General features: G+C 37.8%; 1 protein-coding gene across 1 annotated transcript in view; it reads right to left on the bottom strand.

Annotated features, from left to right (window-relative positions):
- Positions 1 to 20,294, bottom strand: part of LOC144358055 (uncharacterized) — a 326,453-nt gene that overhangs the window by 30,880 nt on the left and 275,279 nt on the right. Inside the window, exons 11-12 of the mRNA XM_085498177.1 lie at positions 14,759 to 14,849; positions 2,515 to 2,571 (exon numbers count right to left, since the gene is read on the bottom strand). Of these exons, the coding sequence (XP_085354303.1) occupies positions 2,515 to 2,571; positions 14,759 to 14,849 (148 nt within the window). The remainder of the gene's footprint in view (positions 1 to 2,514; positions 2,572 to 14,758; positions 14,850 to 20,294) is intronic.

Below are 20,294 nucleotides of genomic sequence, written 5' to 3'. Positions count from 1 at the left end.
CCAGTACTAAAAGAACACAGGTGAATCTAAACATCCAAGTATTAAAAGAACACGGGTGAATCTAAATATCCCAGTACTAAAAGAACACGGGTAAATCTAAACATCCCAGTACTAAAAGAACACAGGTGAATCTAAACATTCCAGTACTAAAAGAACACAGGTAAATCTAAACATCCAAGTACTAAAAGAACACAGGTGAATCTAAATATCCCAGTACTAAAATAACACAAGTAAATCTAAACATCTCAGTACTAAAAGAACACAGGTGAATCTAAACATCCCAGTACTAAAAGAACACAGGTGAATCTAAACATCCCAGTACTAAAAGAACGCAGGGAAATCTAAACATCCCAGTACTAAAAGAACACAGGTAAATCTAAACATCCCAGTACTAAAAAAACATGGGTGAATCTAAACATCCCAGTACTAAAAGAACACAGGTGAATCTAAACATCCCAGTACTAAAAGAATATGAGTAAATCTAAACATCCCTGTACTAAAAGAACATGAGTAAATCTAAACATCCCAGTACTAAAAAACCATGGGTGAATCTAAACATCCCAGTACTAAAAGAACACAGGTAAATCTAAACATCCCAGTACTAAAAAAACATGGGTGAATCTAAACATCCCAGTACTAAAAGAACACAGGTGAATCTAAACATCCCAGTACTAAAAGAATATGAGTAAATCTAAACATCCCTGTACTAAAAGAACATGAGTAAATCTAAACATCCAAGTACTAAAAGAACAGGGGTAAATCTAAACATCTCAGTACTAAAAGAACATGGGTGAATCTAAACATCCCAGTACTAAAATGAACACAGGTGAATCTAAACATTCCAGTACTAAAAGAACACAGGTGAATCTAAACATCCAAGTATTAAAAGAACACGGGTGAATCTAAATATCCCATTACTAAAAGAACACGGGTAAATCTAAACATCCCTGTACTAAAAGAACACAGGTGAATCTAAACATTCCAGTACTAAAAGAACACAGGTAAATCTAAACATCCAAGTACTAAAAGAACACAGGTGAATCTAAATATCCCAGTACTAAAATAACACAAGTAAATCTAAACATCTCAGTACTAAAAGAACACAGGTGAATCTAAACATCCCAGTACTAAAAGAACACAGGTGAATCTAGACATCCCAGTACTAAAAGAACGCAGGGAAATCTAAACATCCCAGTACTAAAAGAACACAGGTAAATCTAAACATGCCAGTACTAAAAAAACATGGGTGAATCTAAACATCCCAGTACTAAAAGAACACAGGTGAATCTAAACATCCCAGTACTAAAAGAATATGAGTAAATCTAAACATCCCTGTACTAAAAGAACATGAGTAAATCTAAACATCCCAGTACTAAAAAACCATGGGTGAATCTAAACATCCCAGTACTAAAAGAACACAGGTAAATCTAAACATCCCAGTACTAAAAAAACATGGGTGAATCTAAACATCCCAGTACTAAAAGAACACAGGTGAATCTAAACATCCCAGTACTAAAAGAATATGAGTAAATCTAAACATCCCTGTACTAAAAGAACATGAGTAAATCTAAACATCCAAGTACTAAAAGAACAGGGGTAAATCTAAACATCCCAGTACTAAAAGAACATGAGTAAATCTAAACATCCAAGTACTAAAAGAACAGAGGTAAATCTAAACATCCCAGTACTAAAAGAACATGAGTAAATCTAAACATCTCAGTACTAAAAGAACAGAGGTAAATCTAAACATCCCAGTACTAAAAGAACATGAGTAAATCTAAACATCCCAGTACTAAAAGAACAGAGGTAAATCTAAACATCCCAGTACTAAAAGAACACAGGTAAATCTAAACATCCCAGTACTAAAAGAACACAGGTAAATCTAAACATCCCAGTACTAAAAGAACATGAGTAAATCTAAACATCCCAGTACTAAAAGAACAGAGGTAAATCTAAACATCCCAGTACTAAAAGAACACAGGTAAATCTAAACATCCCAGTACTAAAAGAACACAGGTAAATCTAAACATCCAAGTACTAAAAGAACAGAGGTAAATCTAAACATCCCAGTACTAAAAGAACACAGGTGAATCTAAACATCCAAGTACTAAAAGAACACAGGTAAATCTAAACATCCAAGTACTAAAAGAACATGAGTAAATCTAAACATCCCAGTACTAAAATAACACAGGTGAATCTAAACATCCAAGTACTAAAAGAACACAGGTAAATCTAAACATCCAAGTACTAAAAGAACACAGGTAAATCTAAACATCCAAGTACTAAAAGAACACAGGTAAATCTAAACATCCAAGTACTAAAAGAACACAGGTGAATCTAAATATCCCAGTACTAAAAGAACACAAGTAAATCTAAACATTCCAGTACTAAAATAACATGGGTGAATCTAAACATCCCAGTACTAAAAAGAACACAGGTGAATCTAAACATTCCAGTACTAAAAGAACACAGGTGAATCTAAACATCCCAGTACTAAAATAACACACATCTTACCTAATTGCTTCTGTATATCCTTTGACTCCTCCAATTCTCTGATGTATTGGGCTTTATCTATAAATAATAGAATTGTTTTACTGTATCACTTATTCACAAAGGTAATAAGATAATGCTAGTGATTCACACTACCTATGCTAGCAACCAAGTGTGCCCAGTTATGCCGGACAAAATACTGGTGGATAGTGGCGGAGTTGGCTGGTAAAGCAGATTGGTGATTGTGAGGATTAGCTATGATGAGTGATTGGTGGTTGTGCAGGTTGGCTGTGAGGGGTGATCGGTGGTTGTGCGGGTTGGCTGTGAGGGGTGATTGGTGGTTGTGCGGGTTGGCTGTGAGGGGTGATCGGTGGTTGTGCGGGTTGGCTGTGAGGGGTGATTGGTGGTTGTGCAGGTTGGCTGTGAGGGGTGATCGGTGGTTGTGCGGGTTGGCTGTGAGGGGTGATTGGTGGTTGTGCAGGTTGGCTGTGAGGGGTGATCGGTGGTTGTGCGGGTTGGCTGTGAGGGGTGATTGGTGGTTGTGCGGGTTGGCTGTGAGGGGTGATTTGTGGTTGTGTGGGTTGGCTGTGAGGGGTGATTGATGGCTGTAAGAGTTGCTGTGAGGGGTGGTTGGTGGCTGTAAGGGTTGGCTGTGAGGGGTGGTTGTGCGGGTCGGCTGTGAGGGGTGGTTGGTGGCTGTAAGGGTTGAATGTTAAAAGTGATTGATGGCTGTGAGGATTAGCTGTGAGGGGTGATTGGTGGTTGTGAGAATTAGCTGTGAGGGGAGATTAGTGGTTGTATGGTTGGCTGTGAGGGGTGATTGGTGGTTGTGAGCATTAGCTGTGAGGAGTGATTGGTGGTTGTGCAGGTTGGCTGTGAGGGGTGATTGGTTATGCGGGTTGGCTGTGAGGGGTGATTGTGAGGATTAGCTGTGAAGAGTGATTGGTGGCTGTGCGGGTTGGCTATGAGGGGTGATCAGTGGCTGTGCGGGTTGGCTGTGAGGGGTGATTGGTGGTTGTAAGGGTTGGCTGTGAGGGGTGATTGGTGACTATAAGGGATGGTTGTGAGGGGTGATTGGTGGCTGTGCGGGTTGGCTGTGAGGGGTGATTGATGGCTGTGCGGGTTGGCTGTGAGGGGTGATTGGTGACTATAAGGGATGGTTGTGAGGGGTGATTGGTGGTTGTAAGGGTTGGATGTGAGGGGTGATTGGTGGTTGTGAGGGTTGGTTGTGAGGGGTGATTGGTGGTTGTGAGGATTGGTTGTGGGGGATGATTGGTGACTATAAGAGTTGGTTGTGAGGGGCGATTGGTGGTTGTAAGGGATGGTTGTGAGGGGTGATTGGTGGTTGTAAGGATTAGCTGTGAGGAGTGATTGGTGGTTGTGCGGGTTGGCTGAGAGGGGTGATTGGTGGTTGTGCGGGTTGGCTATGAGGAGTGATTGGTGGTTGTGAGGATTAGCTGTGAGGAGTGATTGGTGGTTGTGCGGGTTGGCTGTGAGGGGTGATTGATGGCTGTAAGGGTGGCTGTGAGGGGTGATTGGTGACTGTGAGGGGTGATTGGTGGTTGTAAGGGTTGGATGTGAGGGGTGATTGGTGGTTGTGAGGGTTGGTTGTGAGGGGTGATTGGTGGTTGTGAGGATTGGTTGTGGAGGTGATTGGTGACTATAAGAGTTGGTTGTGAGGGGCGATTGGTGGTTGTAAGGGTTGGATGTGAGGGGTGATTGGTGGTTGTGAGGGTTGGTTGTGAGGGGTGATTGGTGGTTGTGAGGGTTGGTTGTGAGGGGTGATTGGTGGTTGTGAGGATTGGTTGTGGGGGTGATTGGTGACTATAAGAGTTGGTTGTGAGGGGCGATTGGTGGTTGTAAGGGATGGTTGTGGGGGTGAATGGTGGTTGTGAGGGTTGGTTGTGAGGGGTGATTGGTGGTTATGAGGGTTGGTTGTGAGAGGTGATTGGTGGTTGTGACGATTGGTTGTGGGGGTGATTGGTGACTATAAGAGTTGGTTGTGAGGGGCGATTGGTGGTTGTAAGGGATGGTTGTGAGGGGTGATTGGTGGTTGTGAGGATTGGTTGTGGGGGTGATTGGTGACTATAAGAGTTGGCTGTGAGGGGTGATTGGTGGTTGTAAGGGATGGTTGTGAGGGGTGATTGGTGGTTGTAAGGGATGGTTGTGAGGGGTGATTGGTGGTTGTGAGGATTAGCTGTGAGGAGTGATTGGTGGTTGTGCGGGTTGGCTGTGAGGAGTGATTGTTGGTTGTGAGGATTAGCTGTGAGGAGTGATTGGTGGTTGTGCGGGTTGGCTGTGAGGAGTGATTGTTGGTTGTGAGGATTAGCTGTGAGGAGTGATTGGTGGTTGTGCGGGTTGGCTGTGAGGGGTGATTGGTAGTTGTGCGGGTTGGCTGTGAGGAGTGATTGGTGGTTGTGAGAATTAATAGTCATTTATTTGATACATCACCCCCTTAGCAGTCATTTATTTGATACATTACCCCTCAGCAGTCATTCATTTGTACATTACCCCTCAGCAGTCATTTATTTGATACATTACCCATTAGAAGTCATTTATTTGATACATTACCCTCAGCAGTCATTTATTTGATACATTAACTCTCAGCAGTCATTTATTTGATACATTACCATCAGCAATCATTTATTGGATACATTACCCCTTAGCAGTCATTTATTTGATACATTACCCCTTAGCAGTCATTTATTTGATACATTACCCCTTAGCAGTCATTTATTGATACATTACATCTCAGCAGTCATTTATTTGATACATCACCCCTCAGCAGTCATTTATTTGATACATTACCCATTAGCAGTCATTTATTTGATACATTACCCCTCAGCAGTCATTTATTTGATACATTACCCCATAGCAGTCATTTATTTGATACATTATCCCTCAGCAGTCATTCATTTGATACATTACCCCTCAGCAGTCATTTATTTGATACATTAACACTCAGCAGTCATTTATTTGATACATTACATGTAACTCTAAGCAGTCATTTATTTGATACATTACCTCTCAGCAGTCATTTATTTGATACATTACCCCTTAGTAGTCATTTATTTGATACATTACTCCTCAGCAGTCATTTATTTGATACATGACATCTCAGCAGTCATTTATTGATAAATTATCCCTTAGCAGTCATTTATTTGAAACATTACCCCTCAGCAGTCATTTATTGATACATTACCTCTTAGCAGTCATTTAATTGATACATTACCCCCTCAGCAGTCATTTATTTGATACATTACCTCTTAGCAGTCATTTAATTGATACATTACCCCTCAGCAGTCATTTATTTGATACATTACCCTCAGCAGTCATTTATTTGATACATTACCCCTTAGCAGTCATATCATTTGATACATTACCCCTCAGCAGTCATTTATTTGATACATTACCCTCAGCAGTCATTTATTTGATACATTACCTCTCAGCAGTCATTTAATTGATACATTACCCCTCAGCAGTCATTTATTTGATAAATTATCCCTTAGCGGTCATTTATTTGATACATTACCCATTAGCAGTCATTTATTTGATACATTACCCCCTCAGTAGTCATTTATTGGATACATTACCCCTTAGCAGTCATTTATTTGATAAATTATCCCTTAGTGGTCATTTATTTGATACATTACCCATTAGCAGTCATTTATTTGATACATTACCCCCTCAGTAGTCATTTATTGGATACATTACCCATCAGCAGTCATTTATTTGATACATTACCCCTCAGTAGTCATTTATTTGATACAATACCCCCATAGCAGTCATTTATTTGATACAATACCCCCTCAGTAGTCATTTATTTGATACAATACCCCCTTAGCAGTCATTTATTTGATACATTACCCTCAGCAGTTATTTATTTGATACATTACCTCTCAGCAGTCATTTAATTGATACATTACCCCTCAGCAGTCATTTATTTGATAAATTATCCCTTAGCGGTCATTTATTTGATACAGTACCCTTCAGCAGTCATGCAGTCATTTATTTGATACATTACCCCTTAGCAATCATTTAATTGATACATTACCCCTCAGCAGTCATTTATTTGATAAATTATCCATTAGCAGTCATTTATTTGATACATTACATCTCAGCAGTCATTTATTTGATACATTACTCCTTAGCAGTCATTTATTTGATACATCACCGCCTTAGCAGTCATTTATTTGATACATTACATCTCAGCAGTCATTTAATGATAAATTATCCCTTAGCAGTCATTTATTGATAAATTATCCCTTAGTAGTCATTTATTTGATACATTACTCCTCAGCAGTCATTTATTTGATACATGACATCTCAGCAGTCATTTATTGATAAATTATCCCTTAGCAGTCATTTATTTGAAACATTACCCCTCAGCAGTCATTTATTGATACATTACCTCTTAGCAGTCATTTAATTGATACATTACCCCCTCAGCAGTCATTTATTTGATACATTACCTCTTAGCAGTCATTTAATTGATACATTACCCCTCAGCAGTCATTTATTTGATACATTACCCTCAGCAGTCATTTATTTGATACATTACCCCTTAGCAGTCATATCATTTGATACATTACCCCTCAGCAGTCATTTATTTGATACATTACCCTCAGCAGTCATTTATTTGATACATTACCTCTCAGCAGTCATTTAATTGATACATTACCCCTCAGCAGTCATTTATTTGATAAATTATCCCTTAGCGGTCATTTATTTGATACATTACCCATTAGCAGTCATTTATTGGAAACATTACCCATCAGCAGTCATTTATTAACTACAATACCCCCATAGCAGTCATTTATTTGATACAATACCCCCTCAGTAGTCATTTATTTGATACAATACCCCCTCAGCAGTCATTTATTTGATTCATTACCCATCAGCAGTCATTTATTTGATACATTACCCCTTAGCAGTCATTTATTTGATTCATTACCCATCAGCAGTCATTTATTTGATACATTACCCCTTAGCAGTCATTTATTTGATACATTACCCCTCAGCAGTCATTTATTTGATACATCACCCCTCAGCAGTCATTTATTGATACATTACCACATAGCAGTCATTTATTTGATACATTACCCCTCAGCAGTCATTTATTGATACATTACCACATAGCAGTCATTTATTTGATACATTACCCCTCAGCAGTCATTTATTTGATGCATTACCCCTCAGCAGTCATTTATTTGATACATTACCCATCAGCAGTCATTTGTTTGATTCATTACCCTCAGCAGTCATTTGGTTGATTAATTACCCCTTAGCAGTCATTTATTTGATACATTACCCTCAGCAGTCATTTATTTGATACATTAACTCTCAGCAGTCATTTATTTGATACATTACCCCTCAGCAGTCATTTATTTGATACATTACCCCTTAGCAGTCATTTATTGATACATTACATCTCAGCAGTCATTTATTTGATACATTACCCCTTAGCAGTCATTTATTTGATACATTACCTCTCAGCAGTCATTTATTTGATACATTACCCCCTCAGTAGTCATTTATTTGATACAATACCCCCATAGCAGTCATTTATTTGATACATTACCCCTCAGCAGTCATTTATTTGATACATTAACTCTCAGCAGTCATTTATTTGATACATTACCCCTCAGCAGTCATTTATTTGATACATTACCCCTCAGCAGTCATTTATTTGATACATTACCATCAGCAATCATTTATTGGATACATTACCCCTTAGCAGTCATTTATTTGATACATTACCCCTTAGCAGTCATTTATTGATACATTACATCTCAGCAGTCATTTATTTGATACATTACCCCTTAGCAGTCATTTATTTGATAAAGTACCCCCTTAACAGTCATTTATTTGATACAGTACCCCTTAGCAGTCATTAATTTGATACATCACACCACAGTAGTCATTTATTTGATACATTACCCCTAGGCAGTCATATCATTTGATACATTACCCCTCAGCAGTCATTTATTTGATACATTACCCTCAGCAGTCATTTATTTGATACATTACCTCTCAGCAGTCATTTATTTGATACATTACCCCCTCAGTAGTCATTTATTTGATACAATACCCCCATAGCAGTAATTTATTTGATACATTACCCGTCAGCAGTCATTTATTTGATACATTACCCATCAGCAGTCATTTATTTGATACATTACCCCTTAGCAGTCATTTATTTGATACATTACCTCTCAGCAGTCATTTATTTGATGCATTACCCCTTAACAGTCATTTATTTGATACATTACCCCTCAGCAGTCATTTATTTGATACATCACCCCTCAGCAGTCATTTATTGATACATTACCCCTTAGCAGTCATTTATTTGATACATTACCCCCTTAGCAGTCATTTATTTGATACATTACCCCCTCAGCAGTCATTTATTGGATACATTACCCTCAGCAGTCATTTATTTGATACATTACCCTCAGCAGTCATTTATTTGATACATTACCTCTCAGCAGTCATTTATTTGATACATTACCCCTTAGCAGTCATTTATTGATACATTACTTCTCAGCAGTCATTTATTTGATACATTACCACATAGCAGTCATTTATTTGATACATTACCCCTCAGCAGTCATTTATTTGATACATTACCCATCAGCAGTCATTTGTTTGATTTATTACCCTCAGCAGTCATTTGTTTGATTCATTACCCCTTAGCAGTCATTTATTTGATACATTACCCCTTAGCAGTCATTTATTTGATACATTACCCCCTCAGCAGTCATTTATTGGATACATTATTTGATACATTACCTCTCAGCAGTCATTTATTTGATACATTACCCCTTAGCAGTCATTTATTTGATACATTACCCCTCAGCAGTCATTTATTTGATACATCACCCCTCAGCAGTCATTTATTGATACATTACCCCTTAGCAGTCATTTATTTGATACATTACCCCCTTAGCAGTCATTTATTTGATACATTACCCCCTCAGCAGTCATTTATTGGATACATTACCCCCTTAGCAGTCATTTATTTGATACATTACCCCTCAGCAGTTATTTATTTGATACATTACCCATCAGCAGTCATTTATTTGATACATTACCCATCAACAGTCATTTATTTGATATATTACCCATCAGCAGTCATTTGTTTGATTCATTACCCTCAGCAGTCATTTATTTAATACATTACCCCTCAGCAGTCATTTATTTGATACATTACCCCTTAGCAGTCATTTGTTTGATTCATTACCCTCAGCAGTCATTTATTTAATACATTACTCCGCAGCAGTCATTTATTTGATACATTACCCCTTAGCAGTCATTTATTTGATACATTACCCCCTCAGCAGTCATTTATTTGATACATTACTCCTCAGCAGTCATTTATTTGATAAATTATCCCTTAGCAGTCATTTATTTGATACATTGCTCCTTAGCAGTCATTTATTTGATACATTACTCCTTAGCAGTCATTTATTTGATACATTACCCCTCAGCAGTCATTTATTTGATAAATCACCCCTTAGCAGTCATTTATTTGATACATCACCCCTCAGCAGTCATTTATTGATACATTACCCCTTAGCAGTCATTTATTTGATACATTACCCCCTTAGCAGTCATTTATTTGATACATTACCCCCTCAGCAGTCATTTATTGGATACATTACCCTCAGCAGTCATTTATTTGATACATTACCCCCTTAGCAGTCATTTATTTGATACATTACCCCTCAGCAGTTATTTATTTGATACATTACCCATCAGCAGTCATTTATTTGATACATTACCCCTCAGCAGTCATTTATTTGATATATTACCCATCAGCAGTCATTTGTTTGATTCATTACCCTCAGCAGTCATTTATTTAATACATTACCCCTCAGCAGTCATTTATTTGATACATTACCCCTTAGCAGTCATTTGTTTGATTCATTACCCTCAGCAGTCATTTATTTAATACATTACTCCGCAGCAGTCATTTATTTGATACATTACCCCTTAGCAGTCATTTATTTGATACATTACCCCCTCAGCAGTCATTTATTTGATACATTACTCCTCAGCAGTCATTTATTTGATAAATTATCCCTTAGCAGTCATTTATTTGATACATTGCTCCTTAGCAGTCATTTATTTGATACATTACTCCTTAGCAGTCATTTATTTGATACATTACCCCTCAGCAGTCATTTATTTGATAAATCACCCCTTAGCAGTCATTTATTTGATACAGTACCCCTTAGCAGTCATTTATTGATACATTACCCATTAGCAGTCATTTATTTGATACATTACCCCCTTAGCAGTCATTTATTGATACATTACATCTCAGCAGTCATTTATTTGATACATTACCCCCTCAGCAGTCATTTATTTGATTTATTACTCCTCAGCAGCCATTTATTTGATACATTACCCCTTAGCAGTCATTTAATTGATACATTACCCCTCAGCAGTCATTTATTTGATACATTACCCCTCAGCAGTCATTTATTTGATACATTACCCCTCAGCAGTCATTTATTTGATACATTACCCATCAGCAGTCATTTATTTGATACATTATCTCTTAGCAGTCATTTATTTGATACAGTACCCTTCAGCAGTCATGCAGTCATTTATTTGATACATCACCCCCTTAGCAGTCATTTATTTGAGACATTACCCCTTAGCAGTCATTTATTTGATACATTACCCTCAGCAGTCATTTATTGGATACATTACCCCTTAGCAGTCATTTATTTGATTCATTACCCTCAGCAGTCATTTATTTGATACATTACCCTTAGCAGTCATTTATTTGATACATTACCCCCTCAGCAGTCATTTATTGGATACATTACCCCTCAGCAGTTATTTATTTGATACATTACCCATCAGCAGTCATTTATTTGATACATTACCCATCAGCAGTCATTTATTTGATACATTACCCATCAGCAGTCATTTATTTGATACATTACCCATCAACAGTCATTTATTTGATACATTACCCATCAACAGTCATTTATTTGATACATTACCCATCAGCAGTCATTTGTTTGATTCATTACCCTCAGCAGTCATTTGTTTGATTCATTACCCCTTAGCAGTCATTTATTTGATACATTACCCCCTCAGCAGTCATTTATTTGATACATTACTCCGCAGCAGTCATTTATTTGATACAGTACCCCTTAGCAGTCATTTATTTGATACATTACCCCTTAGCAGTCATTTATTTGATACATTACTCCCTCAGCAGTCATTTATTTGATACATTATTTGATACATTACCTCTCAGCAGTCATTTATTTGATACATTACCCCTTAGCAGTCATTTATTTGATACATCACCCCTCAGCAGTCATTTATTTGATACATCACCCCTCAGCAGTCATTTATTGATACATTACCCCTTAGCAGTCATTTATTTGATACATTACCCCTTAGCAGTCATTTATTTGATACATTACCCCCTCAGCAGTCATTTATTTGATAAATTATCCCTTAGCAGTCATTTATTTGATACATTACCCCTCAGCAGTCATTTATTTGATAAATCACCCCTTAGCAGTCATTTATTTGATACAGTACCCCTTAGCAGTCATTTATTGATACATTACCCATTAGCAGTCATTTATTTGATACATTACCCCCTTAGCAGTCATTTATTGATACATTACATCTCAGCAGTCATTTATTTGATACATTACCCCTCAGCAGTCATTTATTTGATACATTTTCCCTCAGCAGTCATTTATTTGATACATTACCCCTCAGCAGTCATTTATTTGATACATTACCCCTCAGCAGTCATTTATTTGATACATTACCCATCAGCAGTCATTTATTTGATACATTATCTCTTAGCAGTCATTTATTTGATACAGTACCCTTCAGCAGTCATGCAGTCATTTATTTGATACATCACCCCCTTAGCAGTCATTAATTTGATACATTACCCATCAGCAGTCATTTGTTTGATTCATTACCCTCAGCAGTCATTTATTTGATACATTACCCCTTAGCAGTCATTTATTTGATACATTACCCCCTCAGCAGTCATTTATTTGATACATTACTCCTCAGCAGTCATTTATTTGATAAATCACCCCTTAGCAGTCATTTATTTGATACATTACCCCTTAGCAGTCATTTATTTGATAAATTATCCCTTAGCAGTCATTTATTTGATTCATTACCCCCTCAGCAGTCATTTATTTGATACATTACCCTTAGCAGTCATTTATTTGATACATTACTCCGCAGCAGTCATTTATTTGATACAGTACCCCTTAGCAGTCATTTATTTGATACATTACCCCTTAGCAGTCATTTATTTGATACATTACCCCCTCAGCAGTCATTTATTTGATACATTATTTGATACATTACCTCTCAGCAGTCATTTATTTGATACATTACCCCTTAGCAGTCATTTATTTGATACATTACCCCTCAGCAGTCATTTATTTGATAAATCACCCCTTAGCAGTCATTTATTTGATACAGTACCCCTTAGCAGTCATTTATTGATACATTACCCATTAGCAGTCATTTATTTGATACATTACCCCCCTTAGCAGTCATTTATTGATACATTACATCTCAGCAGTCATTTATTTGATACATTACCCCCTCAGCAGTCATTTATTTGATACATTACCCATCAGCAGTCATTTATTTGATATATTACCCATCAGCAGTCATTTATTTGATACATTACCCCCTCAGCAGTCATTTGATTCATTACTCCTTAGCAGTCATTTATTTGATACATTATCTCTTAGCAGTCATTTATTTGATACAGTACCCTTCAGCAGTCATGCAGTCATTTATTTGATACATCACCCCCTTAGCAGTCAATTATTTGATACATTACCCCTTAGCAGTCATTTATTTGATACATTACCCTCAGCAGTCATTTATTGGATACATTACCCCTTAGCAGTCATTTATTTGATTCATTACCCTCAGCAGTCATTTATTTGATACATTACCCTTAGCAGTCATTTATTTGATACATTACCCATCAACAGTCATTTATTTGATACATTACCCATCAGCAGTCATTTGTTTGATTCATTACCCTCAGCAGTCATTTATTTGATACATTACCCCTCAGCAGTCATTTATTTGATACATTACTCCTTAGCAGTCATTTATTTGATACATTACCCCTTAGGACTCATTTATTTGATACATTACCCATCAGCAGTCATTTATTTGATACATTACTCCTTAGCAGTCATTTATTTGATACATTACCCCTTAGCAGTCATTTATTTGATACATTACCCCTCAGCAGTCATTTATTTGATAAATCACCCCTTAGCAGTCATGTATTTGATACATTACCCCTCAGCAGTCATTTATTTGATAAATCACCCCTTAGCAGTCATTTATTTGATACAGTACCACTTAGCAGTCATTTATTTGATACATTACCCCTTAGCAGTCATTTATTTGATACATTACCCTCTCAGCAGTCATTTATTGGATACATTATTTGATACATTACCTCTCAGCAGTCATTTATTTGATACATTACCCCTTAGCAGTCATTTATTTGATACATTACCCCTCAGCAGTCATTTATTTGATACATCACCCCTCAGCAGTCATTTATTGATACATTACCCCTTAGCAGTCATTTATTTGATACACTACCCCTCAGCAGTCATTTATTTGATACATTACTCCTCAGCAGTCATTTACTTGATACATTACCCATCAGCAGTCATTTATTTGATACATTATCTATCAGCAGTCATTTATTTGATACATCGCCCCTCAGCAGTCATTTACTTGAAACATTACCTCTCAGCAGTCATTTATTTGATACATTACCCCTCAGCAGTCATTTATTTGATACATTACCCCTCAGCAGTCATTTATTTGATACATTACCCATCAACAGTCATTTATTTGATACATTACCCATCAGCAGTCATTTGTTTGATTCATTACCCTCAGCAGTCATTTATTTGAATACATTACCCTTAGCAGTCATTTATTTGAATACATTACCCCTCAGCAGTCATTTATTTGATACATTACCCCCTCAGCAGTCATTTATTTGATACATTACCCCCTCAGCAGTCATTTATTTGATACATTACCCCTTAGCAGTCATTTATTTGATACAGTACCCCTTAGCAGTCATTAATTTGATACAGTACCCCTTAGCAGTCATTAATTTGATACAGTACCTGTTAGCAGTAATTCTAATAAATCAAATATGCTAAATATGCAAATATGTACATGACAGTTGAAAAAATCAGCTTACCAACATTGAACAGCGAGAATAGCGATTCAAACACTGGATCCTGACTGGTACTCTCAATTATATCACTGATTGCATCATTAGTCACTGGTGCCTATAAACAAAAATATTTCCTAGGTATATAATTTACATGGTAGACAGGATGTAGCTAGGGAGTAGCAAACAGAAGATGGGAGTAAAAAAGACTCCATATGGCTGACCAGTTGTAGCCTGCCTGGGGTTGCATATGGCAGATCATGAGTAGTCAGATGGGATGTAACCTGGGGCTGTTATCTCATGACATTTGATAATACAGATCATGAGTAATCAAATGGGATTTAACCTGGGGCTGTTACCCCATGACATTTGATAACAGATCATGAGTGGTCAGACTAGATGTACCATGGGGCTGTTATCTCATGACATTTGATAATACAGATCATGAGTGGTCAGATGGGATGTAACCCGGGGATGTTATTTCAAGACATTTGATAATACAGATCATGAGTGGCCAGATGGGATGTAACCCGGGGATGTTATTTCAAGACATTTGATAATACAGATCATGAGTGATCAGATGGGATGTAACCTGGGGCTGTTATCCCATGACATTTGATAATACAGATCATGAGTAATCAGATGGGTTGTAACCTGGGGCTGTTATCTCGTGACATTTGATAATATAGATCATGAGTGGTCAGACTAAATGTAACCTGGGACTGTTATCTCATGACATTTGATAATACAGATCATGAGTGGTCAGACTAGATGTAACACGGGGCTGTTATCTCATGACATTTGATAATACAGATCATGAGTGGTCAGACTAGATGTAACATGGGGATGTTATATCATGACATTTGACAATACAGATCATGAGTGGTCAGATGGGATGTAACCTGGGGCTGTTATCTCATGACATTTGATAATACAGATCATGAGTGGTCAGATGGGATGTAACCTGGGGCTGTTATCTCATGACATTTGATAATACAGATCATGAGTGGTCAGAATAGATGTAACATGGGGCTGTTATCTCATGACATTTGATAATACAGATCATGAGTAGTCAGATGGGATGTAACCTGGGGCTGTTATCCCATGACATTTGATAATACAGAACATGAGTGGTCAGACTAGATGTAACCTAGAGCTGTTATCTCATGACATTTGATAATACAGATCATGAGTGGTCAGACTAGATGTAACATGGGGCTGTTATCTCATGACATTTGATAATACAGATCATGAGTAGTCAGATGGGATGTAACCTGGGGCTGTTATTTCATGACATTTGATAATACAGATCATGAGTGGTCAGATGGGATGTTACCTGGGACTGTTATCTCATGACATTTGATAATACAGATCATGAGTGGTCAGACTAGATGTAACCTAGAGCTGTTATCTCATGACATTTGATAATACAGATCATGAGTGGTCAGATGGGATGTAACCTGGGGCTGTTATCTCATGACATTTGATAATACAGATCATGAGTGGTCAGACTAGATGTAACATGGGGCTGTTATCTCATGACATTTGATAATACAGATCATGAGTAGTCAGATGGGATGTAACCTGGGGCTGTTATCCCATGACATTTGATAATACAGATCATGAGTGGTCAGACGAGATGTAACTTAAAGCTGTTATCTCATGACATTTGATAATACAGATCATGAGTGGTCAGACTAGATGTAACATGGGGCTGTTATCTAATGACATTTGATAATACAGATCATGAGTGGTCAGACTAGATGTAACATGGGGCTGTTATCTCATGACATTTGATAATACAGATCATGAGTAGTCAGATGGGATGTAACCTGGGGCTGTTATCTCATGACATTTGATAATACAGATCATGAGTGGTCAGACTAGATGTCACTTGGGGCTGTTATCTCATGACATTTTGATAATACAGATCATGAGTGGTCAGACGAGATGTAACCTGGGGCTGTTATCTCATGACATTTGATAATACAGATCATGAGTAGTCAGATGGGATGTAACCAGGGGCTGTTATCTCATGACATTTGATAATACAGATCATGAGTAGTCAGATGGGATGTAACCTGGGGCTGTTAACTCATGACATTTGATAATACAGATCATGAGTGGTCAGATGAGATGTAACCTGGGGCTGTTATCCCATGACATTTGATAATACAGATCATGAGTGGTCAGACTAGATGTAACATGGGGCTGTTATCTCATGCATTTGATAATACAGATCATGAGTAATCAGATGGGATGTAACCTGGGACTGTTATCTCATGACATTTGGTAATGCAGATCATGAGTAGTCAGACTAGATGTAACATGGGGCTGTTACCTCATGACATTTGATAATACAGATCATGAGTGGTCATACTAGATGTAACATGGGGCTGTTATCTCATGACATTTGATAATACAGATCATGAGTGGTCAGACGGGATGTAACATGGAGCTGTTATCCCATGACATTTGATAATACAGATCATGAGTGGTCAGACTAGATGTAACCAGGGGCTGTTATCTCATGACATTTGATAATACAGATCATGAGTGGTCAGACTAGATGTAACATGGGACTGTTATCTCATGACATTTGATAAAACAGATCATAAATAGTCAGATGGGATGTAACCTGGGGCTGTTATCTCATGATATTTGATAATACAGATCATGAGTGGTCAGACTAGATGTAACATGGGGCTGTTATTTCATGACATTTGATAATACAGATCATGAGTGGTCAGATGGGATGTTACCTGGGACTGTTATCTCATGACATTTGATAATACAGATCATGAGTAGTCAGATGGGATGTAACCTGGGGCTGTTATCTCATGACATTTGATAATACAGATCATGAGTGGTCAGACTAGATGTCACCTGGGGCTGTTATCTCATGACATTTTGATAATACAGATCATGAGTGGTCAGACGAGATGTAACCTGGGGCTGTTATCTCATGACATTTGATAATACAGATCATGAGTAGTCAGATGGGATGTAACCAGGGGCTGTTATCTCATGACATTTTGATAATACAGATCATGAGTGGTCAGACGAGATGTAACCTGGGGCTGTTATCTCATGATATTTGATAATACAGATCATGAGTAATCAGATGGGATGTAACCTGGGGCTGTTGTCTCATGACATTTAATAATACAGATCATGAGTGGTCAGACAAGATGTAACCTGGGACTGTTATCTCATGATATTTGATAATACAGATCATGAGTAATCAGACGAGATGTAACCAGGGGCTGTTATCCCATGACATTTGATAATACAGATCATGAGTGGTCAGATGGGATGTAACCTGGGGCTGTTATCTCATGACATTTGATAATACAGATCATGAGTAGTCAGATGGGAAGTAACCTGGGGCTGATATCCCATGACATTTGATAATACAGATCATGAGTGGTCAGATGGGATGTATCCTGGGGTTGTTATCTCATGACATTTGATAATACAGATCATGAGTAGTCAGATGGGATGTAACCAGGGGCTGTTATCTCATGACATTTGATAATACAGATCATGAGTAGTCAGATGGGATGTAACCTGGGGCTGTTATCTCATGACATTTGATAATACAGATCATGAGTGGTCAGATGGGATGTAACCTGGGGCTGTTATCCCATGACATTTGATAATACAGATCATGAGTAGACAGATGGGATGTAACCTGCGGCTGTTATCTCATTACATTTGATAATACAGATCATGAGTGGTCAGACTAGATGTAACATGGGGCTGTTATCTCATGCATTTGATAATACAGATCATGAGTAATCAGATGGAATGTAACCTGGGACTGTTATCTCATGACATTTGGTAATACAGATCATGAGTAGTCAGACTAGATGTAACATGGGGCTGTTACCTCATGACATTTGATAATACAGATCATGAGTGGTCATACTAGATGTAACATGGGGCTGTTATCTCATGACATTTGATAATACAGATCATGAGTGGTCAGACGGGATGTAACATGGGGCTGTTATCCCATGACATTTGATAATACAGATCATGAGTGGTCAGACTAGATGTAACCAGGGGCTGTTATCTCATGACATTTGATAATACAGATCATGAGTGGTCAGACTAGATGTAACATGGGGCTGTTATCTCATGACATTTGATAATACAGATCATGAGTAGTCAGATGGGATGTAACCTGGGGCTGTTATCTCATGACATTTGATAATACAGATCATGAGTAGTCAGATGGGATGTAACCTGGGACTGTTATCTCATGACATTTGATAAAACAGATCATGAATAGTCAGATGGGATGTAACCTGGGGCTGTTATCTCATGACATTTGATAATACAGATCATGAGTGGTCAGACTAGATGTAACCTGGGGCTGTTATCTCATGACATTTGATAATACAGATCTTGAGTAGTCAGATGGGATGTAACCTGGGACTGTTATCTCATGACATTTGATAATACAGATCATGAGTAGTCAGATGGGATGTAACCTGGGGCTGTTATCTCATGACATTTGATAATACAGATCATGAGTGGTCAGAATAGATGTAACCAGGGGCTGTTATCCCATGACATTTGATAATACAGATCATGAGTAGTCAGACTAGATGTAACCTGGGGCTGTTATCTCATGATATTTGATAATACAGATCATGAGTGGTCAGATGGGATGTAACCTGGGGCTGTTATCTCATGACATTTGATAATACAGATCATGAGTGGTCATACTAGATGTAACATGGGGCTGTTATCTCATGACATTTAATAATACAGATCATGAGTAGTCAGATGGGATGTAACCTGGGGCTGTTATCTCATGACATTTGATAATACAGATCATGAGTAGTCAGATGGGATGTAACCTGGGACTGTTATCTCATGACATTTGATAAAACAGATCATGAATAGTCAGATGGGATGTAACCTGGGGCTGTTATCTCATGACATTTGATAATACAGATCATGAGTGGTCAGACTAGATGTAACATGGGGCTGTTATTTCATGACATTTGATAATACAGATCATGAGTGGTCAGATGGGATGTTACCTGGGACTGTTATCTCATGACATTTGATAATACAGATCATGAGTAGTCAGATGGGATGTAACCTGGGGCTGTTATCTCATGACATTTGATAATACAGATCATGAGTGGTCAGACTAGATGTCACCTGGGGCTGTTATCTCATGACATTTTGATAATACAGATCATGAGTGGTCAGACGAGATGTAACCTGGGGCTGTTATCTCATGACATTTGATAATACAGATCATGAGTAGTCAGATGGGATGTAACCAGGGGCTGTTATCTCATGACATTTTGATAATACAGATCATGAGTGGTCAGACGAGATGTAACCTGGGGCTGTTATCTCATGATATTTGATAATACAGAACATGAGTAATCAGATGGGATGTAACCTGGGGCTGTTGTCTCATGACATTTAATAATACAGATCATGAGTGGTCAGACAAGATGTAACCTGGGACTGTTATCTCATGATATTTGATAATACAGATCATGAGTAATCAGACGAGATGTAACCAGGGGCT

This window comes from Saccoglossus kowalevskii, chromosome 4 (genome assembly GCF_978046115.1).
Source record: "Saccoglossus kowalevskii chromosome 4, keSacKowa6.1, whole genome shotgun sequence".
NCBI classification, from domain to species: domain Eukaryota; kingdom Metazoa; phylum Hemichordata; class Enteropneusta; family Harrimaniidae; genus Saccoglossus; species Saccoglossus kowalevskii.
Note: the sequence above shows the minus strand (reverse complement) of the source record. Positions and strands in the feature narration are given on the sequence as shown.